Here is an 11,107-nt window from a genome sequence, read left to right on the forward strand (position 1 = left end):
GGGTGCTGAGCCTGTAGTGATAACTTATTAAACTTCTTAAACCAGATGTATTATTTCAGTTATCTCTTTTCCACTCTCTAGTGTTATGATTTAATACTCATCCTTTGATTTTGTGAATTTATCATAAGAATAATTTTTTTGGCTGCTCTCTACAGTGTGTCTTCCCAGATAGTATTCGTTTGTCTGACACTTTGACCATTTATTATGAAAAAAAACACCTTCTAAAAGTTCACAAGATAATGAAGAAAATATCAAAGAAATATACTTAATAAACAATGGGGGAGGAGTTGGGAAGATTTCTGTGATACTTTCCTTACATATAATTTGGGACTTCTGAGGTTCTTGATTCTATTCTTGTTTTGTGAAAAATGTGTATGAGAAAATTATGTTCAACACATGTTCTCGCCTCAAAAATGTTTAAATTTATTGATGAGATAGAATATACTTTTTTTCAAAAGAGAGATAGGAACATGACAGTAAACCAATAGGATGAGGCACTGTCAAAGATACTCGGGATGCAGAATTATATTTACAGCATCTGGACCAACCAGGAAGGCCTGGTGGAGGAGGCACAGCTTACTTCTGTAACTTAAAGAATAAGAAGGCTTTGAAAGTTAAGAGATGGTGGGAATAGCCAATGAAGAAGAAAACAGCCTAACAAATGAGAAAGTCAATGACAAAGCTAAGGGGCTATGTAACATAATAAATATGAGGTGTGACAATTAAGTTCACAAACTCATCCAAGAAGAAGTTGGTGAATATCACTAATTTATAATGCTGAATATTACTAATAACTTGCCTTTGACATCTTCTCCTTGGGAAGCCACAGCACCTAGTCCAATGGTTTTCAACCTTCCTAATGCTGTGATGTATTTTCATTGTTATAAAAGGCTGAGAACCCCTGACCAGTCCTTCCTTCAGAGTGATTCTGGAATGGCCATCAGGGTAGTCATTGTACAAGGAGCTCACCAATAAGCAAAAGCAAAGCAGAGTCCAAGTTTGCCAAGATCTTTTGGCGCAACAAGATGATGTTTTTTTGGGGCATGTTATTACTGGTGATAAAACACATGTATGATATGACCCTGAAATAAAGTGTCAAAGTGCACAGTGGAAGTCAGCCAGTTTTCTAGTCCAAATCAAGAGTCAAAATGATGTTTGCTAACTTTTTTGATGTCACAAGGACTGTTCATTATGAATTTTTACTGATTGTATAAACAGTTAACTGAGTTTACTATTTATAAGTGCTGAAAATCAGCATGGAAAAGTTAGACAACAACCTGACCTTTTCACCAACAACTCATGGCTCTTGCATCATGACATTGCACCAGCTCACACAGCACTATGAGCCAGTTTTTAGCCAGTAAACAAATAAATACATTGGAACACTATCCTACGCCCCTTATCTGGATCCCCAATGACTTTTTCTCTTTACCTGAAGACAAAGCAAATATTGAAAGGAAGATACTTTAATAACATTCAGAATATCAAGAATAACACAACAACGGCTCTGATAGTTATTCCAGAAAAGGAATTCCAAAATTGCTTTGAAGGATGGATTAGGTGCTGGTATTGGTGCATAACTTCCCAAGGGGAGTCCTTCAAGGGTGACTGTAGTGATATTCAGCAATGAGGTATGTAGCACTTTTTCTAGAATGAGTTCACAAACTTATTTGTCAGACCTGGTAAGTTGGTTTGGAATGGAAGGAATCATGTGTTGGAATAGAACTTGAAATTTACATTAGGCACTGGGGGACAGGATATAAGAAAGAAGTGGGAGATGGGACCTTCCTACACTGCACTAAGGGTGTTGGATTATTCTCTTGCTAAGGAGAGCCAGCCTAGACATTTCTGCAAGAGAGTGGTCTAATGCAAGTAGGGGACACTAAGTCAGTAGGTAGATGAATATGAATAGGAAGATGTTGGGGTTGGGGAGGATGAAGACTTAGGATTTTTTGTTTTTGTTTATTTGTTTTTGATATAATGGTTGACAGGAAGCCTAGGGACAGCTTGTATCTTTCCCCAACACCAGCTATGAAAAGGTAATTGATTATATTAGTTTTCAGAACTTCACAAACAACATAATTAAATAAGTAGGACACTTTTTAAAAAGAAATATTCTAAATAATAGTAAAGGTGATTCTTTCAACAATAGTACTATTTATTACAGTGAGAAAAAATGGGAGTTTTCAGAAGAATCCCAAACCTCACAATTTTCCATATTTTATACTCACTCTGCCTAGCTCCCTAAATAAACACAGACACAAATACTGTAAAGTCTTGATCTCACATGTTTAAAAAGGATCTATAAATATTTGGAGAAGTTGAAGAAATAAAAAATAGCAAATGTCAAACAAATACAAAAATCAGCATTTGTTAAGACTTTCACAGAAATAAAAGAAAAACAGACTTTTAGTTAAATATCTGTATATTGCTACAAGAGAATCAATGAAACCATAGCTTTAGTACATAACTGAGAATTATGACTATATCCTTTGTTTCAAATACTTTTATTCTAAAATGTGGCAAGTAAGATATATAAATATTACTATATAAATCTATATATAAATTATTTCCATGAACAGCTTGATAAGAGAAAACCAAGAAATATTTTAGATATATCTTAACCCTTTTTCAACTAGGCTCTGTACTGGTAGTTTTATAGAAAAATTTGTTTTAAGTTTTAATTTCAATGATAATATAAATATATTCCAAATCACCTGAATAACCAACTGATAACTAAACACTGCATTATTTCAGCACCTAGGATCTTTTAATAGTTGAAGCATGACATAATTCTACCAGGATGATGGTAATAATAATATTAAGATAGGGATGGATAAGAAATATTTTAAAGCCATGAATGAATAAGCTTGTTGACTGACTGAACTTGAGGAACAAAGTAAAAGGTGTAGTCTAAGAGGTGGTGGGTATAGCCAGTGACCTTGAGTAAATATCAGTAGTCACTCTTTTCTGTATCTCAGGGTGGAGGCACATTATTACTCCCAATCTCTCTCTTTCAACTCCTCTTCACCATAACCCAAAATCATAGCCCCATGTTTGCAAACCTGTCTGCATGTGGAACCCTGAGATGTCTCTGCAGTCAGAAAATAGGTTTAGTCCTTCCACAGTCATTGACTAATAGCAAATACTTACTTTTTAAGACTAGAAAGAGTGATCTTTATTTGTTTTTTGCCATTTGGTGCTAGAGCTGATGGTACTGATGGTCACTTCTTCTTTACCTCTTCCCTGTGAGGAATGCTTCTAAAAAGCTCCTGGAAATATTAATTTGTACAAAAACATAATTTTAGGCATGTTTTTACAATCCGTAACAAAATTGCATAGTGAAAACACAAACTTACTTTAATGCAATGAGTAAAGGTGATTTTAGTTTTGAATCTGAGTTTCGTTGACAGTATTCACATGAGGTTAAGAATTGAGTGAAAAATCTGAAAAAGTAAATTTGGAAATAATTGACATGGTTAAGGAGTTGTTGATACTCAGTGAGAATGTACTTTGGGGACTGCAGATCGAGGTGGGCCGGAAAGAACAGAATGGAGAGAGTATCATGGCTATTTCTGGGGTTTATTTTCAATTCCTCTTGCATTTAGCTTATTTAGAAATATTATTTATTTATGACAAAATTATACTATCAAGGAGATTTCATTTTTTTAATCAAGGAGAATTTGTTTTTTTTGGTAGTAGAATTTTACTATATCAGCAACCTAAGTAAAAATATAGGCTAGCACTGCCACCAAATGGCTGCTTTTCAATTCTATTTTCTGTTTTTTTCTTTTTCTTCTAAAGCAGTGATATAGTGCCTATGACTTTTGTAGATAGATTTCAAGTTCAGGAAATCATCTGAACTTGAAAAATCTTTCAATTTAGTTAGAGACTCCATATTACCAACAGGAAAAAAAAAAAACTTTTAAGAACATAATGGAACCTGACTATAATGTACTTTCTTGTCATGAAAGTAGCATAACTGTTCATAGTGAAATCCGACATGCTGAGATCACCACCCTGACTACACTCCTGTCCTGTGGCCCAGAGAATTGGACTGCAATTCTAATTTTAAATTAATGTTTAATCAAAATCCTCTTCATTTTCAGGCATTGCTTTGCCTATTTGCTCTAGTTCCCTCCATCTCTCTCCTTTTCTTTGAAACTGAACTTTTTGAAAGAACAATTTATAGCTGACTTGTCTGTAACATCACTTCCCATTCACTCAGGACTCCTTGGAAATTCTTCTGACAGAGGTCACCAATGACCACTTTTTTATTTGAATCCAGCGGGCATGCACTTTACTTGAACCTGTCTTTACCTTGCTGTGATTTTTTATTTTTTTAAATCCATTGACCACTCCCCTTTGACCATCTTCTGCTGTGTGGCTCCCGTTCTGAGGCTGTGGTTCCCTCCCTCATCTCAAGGGCTGTTCAGATTATTTCTGTAACAGATGTATTTCTCCTATGTATCTTTTGAGACATGACTTATTTTATGTTCCCTTTACTTTTTATTTACCATTTTCTCTGGGTAGCTTATCTATTCCCATGGCATTAACTATCACCTATTTGGTAGTGACTCTCATCTCCCACTTGAGCTCTAAATATATGTATTCATCTATTCATCTTGGGAATCCTGCCTGTCTCAAGTTCATCACATCCATAAATGAACTGCTCACCCTTCTCTTGCCCACAAGCACATCCTTCATCCTTATTTTAGTGATTTGTACCGTCTATCTAGTTGCCCAAGTAGAATGCAAAAGAGTCATTCCTGAGTCTTCCCTTTGCTTTCCCTTCCCTCTGGCCACTGACTGAGTCTCTGTGGAGTTACTCCACCTCCCTCAGTCATCACTGCTTCTGCCTTGGCTTAGATCTTTACTTAAGGATCTAAGGGATTCTATTACCTAGAATAATTCAGTGACCCCATCTGCCTGGAGTGATATTTTAAAAACATGTTCCTGTCTGTAATAAGTTCAGAGACTTCATAATCTTCATTATTGTCATGATAAAGTCTAAATTTTTTAGCATGGTAAATAGATTTTTCTATCCTCTGATATCCTCTCTCTCTCGTTCTTCCCTGTGGTGGCCATTCTCAAGTAAAGTTGAGGACCTCTGAAGTAGGTCTTGAAGGCAAGACCTTGCTTGCCTTTGCCCCCACACCTTTCTGCAGCTGTTACGTTCTTCCTTCCTCCTGTAACATCTTTCGTCCCTCAGCTCAGGGTTTTCCCAGTCTGCTCCACTTGCCCTTTCTGGTTGTGAATTTTAGTGCACTTCCTCCATGCTCCTGTAGCATTCTGTGCTTGCTTATATAGCAGAGCAATCCTGTTCTTAAGATAATGATATGTTCTTCTGCCTCAGTGGAATAAGAGCTTCCGGGAGCCACTGAGGGACCACGCCTGGCTTGGCATGCTTGTGCTTCTGCTCCTGCTATGACCTGAATGTGTCCCCCAAAGTTCATATGCTGGAAATTCAATACCCAATGCAAGGGTTGAGAGGAGGAACCTTGAAGAGTGATTAGATCACGAGGATTATGAGTGGAATAATGCCTTTATTGTGGGAGTAGTTTCATTATTGTGAGAGTTCGTGATAACTGCGAGTTTGCCTTGCTCTCTCTTGCTCCTTTGCTCTTGAACTTGTTACCTTAAGGCCCTATGTGGCCTTCTAGGTCCCTAAGTACGGCCTTTTGACTGAATCCAAATTTTACAGAACAAAACCTTTTATTAAAAGGCGTGCAGAAGAGAAAGATGAAGCTTTCCTTGCCTTCTTTGGTGCTTAAAATAGAACAATCTTGAAATCAGAAGGACTCAGGTTCCCCACACCCGCATGAGCCCTTGCCAGATGTGGGCCCCTCCACTGTGGGCTTCCAGGCTCCAGAACTGTAAGAAATAAATCTCTCTTCTTTAGAGATTACCCAGCCTCAAGTATTCTGTGATAACAACACAGCATGATCTAAGACAGCATCTGGGCTCATAATTAGAAACTGATAAATGTCTGTTGAATGAAGGAGTGAATGAATGAACGAACAAAAGATTGAATACATGTTCTCTTTTTCTTGTAGATACTTGGGATCCATTTCTTCTCAACATGAATTGTTTCATCTAATTTAATTCACTAGCTAACTAATAAATTTATTTATTTTCAGTGTTCTGCCAATGGACTAACTACCCAGACTGCTAACAACTCCAGCCAAGGTTTTTGTGGTACTATGGGATCAGGAATGAGAAATGGAAGGCAGGAGACCATTGAAATGGTGAAAGGAGGACACCAGACCTTGGAATCCTGCCGAGGGCACCATCACACCCTGGACTCCTGCAGGGGAGGACACACGGAGGTGGACAACTGCAGACACACTTACTCGGAGTGGCACAATTTCACCCAGCCCCGTCTCGGTGAAGTGAGTTTCCTTAGGTGTTTTGATCTGAAGTTTAAACATCCAAGTGCAGAACAACAGGATATTGAAATTATCACATATTTTCAGAAAGTACTTTTCTATATATTTTTAGGTTCCCTTTCTTTCTTGCGTTAGTCATTTTCCTATGGTCTTTAGTTTTGTTACATTATTTAATTTACAAACAGATTTTATTTAACCTGGTATATTTCACTAATTTCTAAAATCCCATCAAATCATAGGTTTCTAATGTCTTTCAGCAAGTTTCATTTTTAGATGTGCACTTAACACAGAGAAAAGTAGAGGAAAATGTGATATACAAGAATGGGAAAATAATTCTAGTTCCTATAATCACAAACATTCCAAAACAAATCTGTATTTCTCTGTGAAAACACAAATATTTATACCCAGTTTTAGAAATTACATATAGCATATAATAATTTTTTATTTTATTGCAAATGATAAATAATTGTATATATTTATAAGGTACAATGTGATGCTATAGTGCTATACACACACACACACACACACACACACACACGAATGCAATGTGGAATGATTAAATCAAGGTATTAACATATCCAACACCTCAAATACTTAGTTTTTGTGGTAAGAATATGAGAAATTTATTCTCTTAGGAATTTGGAAATATATAGTATGCTAACTATCGTGACCATGATACGAGATATTTTTAATATATCAAGTACCATACACATATAAAGTGTTTTGTTCAAGGAAAGCAAGAATATGAAAGAAAGAGGGGATGAAATAAAGCATTTTCAGCTCACATCAAAATCCCTTGCCAGCTTCTAGAAACTACCAATGCCTTTGCTCTACCCTGAAAGATCCCAATTTAATTGGTTTGGCTTTTATTTATTTATTTATTTATTTCAATTTCTCAAGTGATCCAGATATGCAACTAGGGTAGAGAGCCACTAGAATAGATATTCTTCTGTTTCTAAACTTTCACTCACCAGAGGATCTCACCACCATTTTAGCACAAATACTAGGCCAGAATCTTTGGGTGGACTACAAATGAACAATATTCTGTGTTAGGGCTGTAGGTTATCCTAAATGCAGAGATTTTTGTCTTTCTTTTTAAAAAATTTTGGTCATATTCAAATGTTAACCCTATTTCTGTTTGTAGACAGTCAGTATTCATGTAAGATCAGGTTGGGTTGGAGAGATGCTTAAGTCATACTTTTAGGAGTGTCCTTCAATCCGCACATCAGGTAATGGGAAGTAGAGCTGTCAAGGTCATGACTAAAGACACGTGATAACATAAGCAGTACATGGACTCTGGTGCAGATAGTCAAGGCAGGGACCCTCAGGTGAGGAAAGGGAGGAGGCATAGCAGGTTGGCAAGCCAGGAGACAGGCTGGTGGCAGTCAGGGTAACTGAGCGAACGCCTGGCCTCTTCTTTACAGAAGCCCAGTTTGTGCAGTCTGGGTTTTATTGGTTACTTTTAACTTTACTAAGTTATTTTGTGCATCTCAATATTTTGCCATATTTTTGCCACTTTAGAAACTTGATTCCAAAGCTAATATGATAATTCTTACCAAATTTGTAACTGCATATAATAGCAGTTTTAGTTAACATTTATTGCACATTTAATCTATTCTGGGCATGATAAGCATATTGTATGCATTATAATGTCATCATTCATGTCTAGAATAATCCTATAAGATGGTCACTGTACTCCCATTTTAGATTTGAGAAGGGTGAGATTTAAAGATGTTTAGTAACTTGCCCAAAGTCATAGAGGTAGATGGAAAAGCCAGAGCCTTGCCTCAAAACCAGAACTGTTGGACATCTAATTCAAAATCCCTAAACACTACGCTTTTTATCTCCGTTTTGTAGACTAGCCTGACCGCTAGTTACAAAATGTGGGGACAAACATTTAATGATCATTTGAATGTACTTAAACATAACATTGGTATGCATAATTTTTTTATTTATATGGATTACTAGAAATGTGAAATCTACTGATTTTATGATATGATTATGATAGAGACCAATCATGTGCATTTTTTGTGTGTAGGAATCCATTAGAGGACACACTGGTTAGAAATTAAACATAAAAGGTAAATAAAAAATACATTTTATGTTCATCTGCTTAAGTTGTTTAAAACAATAATACAGTCCCTTCTTTTTTTAATTTTACAGAAATTACATCTATGTAATCAGGATGAAAACCACATGCCATCTCAAGATTACGTCCTTACATATAACTATGAAGGACGGGGGTCTCCTGCCGGCTCTGTAGGTTGCTGCAGTGAAAAACAAGAAGAGGACGGCCTTGATTTTTTAAATAATTTGGAACCTAAATTTATGACCTTAGCAGAAGCATGCACCAAAAGATAACCTCTCACTGCTACCCCTGGGTCTTTCCCAGCCGTTCCGGAGGTTTCCCAAAATAATATAGGAAAGTTCGATTTCATCATATAGATACAATGAATATTTTCTCAATTTTGAATTACACTACTCACCAATTTATAATTGTAAGGCAATTTGTTGCTTACCTTTTCCAAGAAGTACAAAATGTTAAAATAGACAATTAGTACATCTCATACTGCAGCATTGGAATAAAGGTCTCTACAGGGTCGGCTCTTCTTTCCACACACTTTCCCACTAAGTTTGTTAGGTAAATATTAGTCCAACAGTTGCTAAGCTGTGCTACTATCACGTGTTTATATACTCACTTCAAGTAATAGTTTAAGAAACAGGCATGAAATAATAAGCATCACTGTTTGAAGAAAGTTTGGGGAGAGAAACAAGACCAAATTAAATTAAAAATATTGCTGCTCAAGAAAAATTATCGGCTCTCCATCTGCCCCATTTCCAAATTCTTCATTTGACTTTAGAGGCAAAATGTGTTGAACTAGCCCATGAGGGGGGAAGTTTTCTGTAGCAATATAGTTGGAAATGGATCTATATGTATATAAAAATGTTAATTGAGACAATATTTAAAGTGAAACTAAAAGAAAGAGGAAAATGTTAATAACTCAGAAAGAATCTGGGGGTCTTGTGTGCCCTAAAATAGGAATCCAGGGTTTATAAAAGAGAGAACTTGTCTGGCCTCGCTCTTCCATGCTGTGTTGGGATAACTGAGCGTGTTGGGAAACAGTTCACGTCTCCTTGTGTAATTTGTCTAAAATTACAAACAAATTAAATTCTTCTAGTTTCTGTGGGGAAAAAAGTGGAAACTAGGCATGGCAGTAGCAAAGCACTGCACTGTACTGCAGTCTTCTTAAAGATTTTTGTTTCCGCAAATTAGTAGCCAACTGGAAATGACCCACCATAGGCAGGGTTTCCTGCTTTCTGGCTGCAAGATTCCAGAGATGAGGTGCTTCCCTTGAGAGTTAATACAAATTACTTAAACCTATCCCTGCTGTAAAACTCCTGGGCTCAAGTGATCCTTGTCCCCTAGTCTTCCATGTAACTGGGACTATAGGTGCCCACCACAATGCCTGGCTGTTCTTTTGAAGACGGGGCCTCACTCTTGCTCAGGCCGGTCTTGTTGCTCAGGCTGGTCTTGAATTCATGAACCAAAGTGATCCACCCGCTTTGGCCTCCCAGAGTGCTGGAATTGCAGGTGTGAGCCCCTGCCCCTGCCCTGTAATTATATTTTCTGCTATCATTTTCTTTCTCTCTTTTCTTGACCAACATCTTTTTAATTTAGAGCCGAATAATCATGTCCTCTCAGAGAGCTAGAGGGAGGTAGGGGGCAAATCTTACTGAAAGCATCTAATGAGGAGAAATTATTGCCATACCCAAGCCCACAAACCCATCACTGCTTACACTGTGTTCTGTTTGTTTGTTGGGTTGATTTTGGGGGGGAGAGGGTAGAGTGCTGTGGTGTCAGTCTAGTGCACAGTAACCTCAACCTCCTGATATCAAGCGGTCCTCCTGCCTCAGCCTCCCAAGTAGCTGGGAGTACAGGGACATGCCACAAGTTTTAGCAAGAAGCTAATTTCTTCTATTTTTAGTAGAGACAGTCTTGCTCTTGTTCAGGTTGATCTTGAACTCTCCTGAGCTTAAGCATTTCTCCTGCCTTGCTTCCCAAGAGGGCTAGGATTATAGATGTGAAGCACTGGACGGGATTTTTTTTTTTTTTTTTTTGAGGCATGGTCTCACCCTATTACCCAGGCTAGAGTGTAGTATCCAGATCATAGCTCACTGTTGCCTCAAATTCCTAGGGATCCTCCTGCTTCAGCCTCCCAAGTAGTTGGAACTATAGTTATTTGCTCCCATGCCTATTAGTTTTTATATTTTTATTTTTAGATATAGTCTTGCTATGTTGCCCCAGGCTAATCTTGAACTCCTGGCCTCAAGCTGTCCTCCAGCTTGCTGGAGTGCTGAAGTCCTGAGCCACTATGCATGGCCTACACTGTGCTCCATGGCCACATGCAGGGCCTAAGAACTAAAAGGTTTCATTTTCCTCTCCACTCTTTTAGCCACTGTCACCACTGGCATGATACCTCCAGTAGATGGTGAATTAATTTTTATCAGTTTGCTTTCTTTTTTGAGACAGGAGCCTCAAGCTGTCCCCCTGGGTAGAGTGCTGTGGCATCTCAGCTCACAGCAACCTCCCACTCCTGGGCTCAAGTGAGTCTCCTGCCTCAGCCTCCCAAGTAGCTGGGACCACAGGCGCCTGCCACAACGCCCAGCTATTTTTTGGTTGCAGCCATCATTGTTGTTTGGTGGGCCGGGGCTCTGAG

At 37.8% G+C, this 11,107-nt stretch overlaps 1 protein-coding gene across 1 annotated transcript in view; it reads left to right on the plus strand.

The window, feature by feature from the left end:
• The window catches only part of LOC100950686 (desmocollin-3), a 51,626-nt gene extending 42,521 nt beyond the window's left edge, over window positions 1–9,105 (plus strand). Inside the window, exons 15-16 of the mRNA XM_003784767.1 lie at window positions 6,141–6,392; window positions 8,553–9,105. Coding sequence (XP_003784815.1) covers window positions 6,141–6,392; window positions 8,553–8,750 — 450 coding nt within the window. The 3' untranslated portion in view covers window positions 8,751–9,105. The remainder of the gene's footprint in view (window positions 1–6,140; window positions 6,393–8,552) is intronic.
• Window positions 9,106–11,107: the final 2,002 nt, after the last annotated feature.

The sequence above is a fragment of the Otolemur garnettii genome, unplaced genomic scaffold (genome assembly GCF_000181295.1).
Source record: "Otolemur garnettii isolate 467f Iridium unplaced genomic scaffold, OtoGar3 scaffold00012, whole genome shotgun sequence".
NCBI classification, from domain to species: domain Eukaryota; kingdom Metazoa; phylum Chordata; class Mammalia; order Primates; family Galagidae; genus Otolemur; species Otolemur garnettii.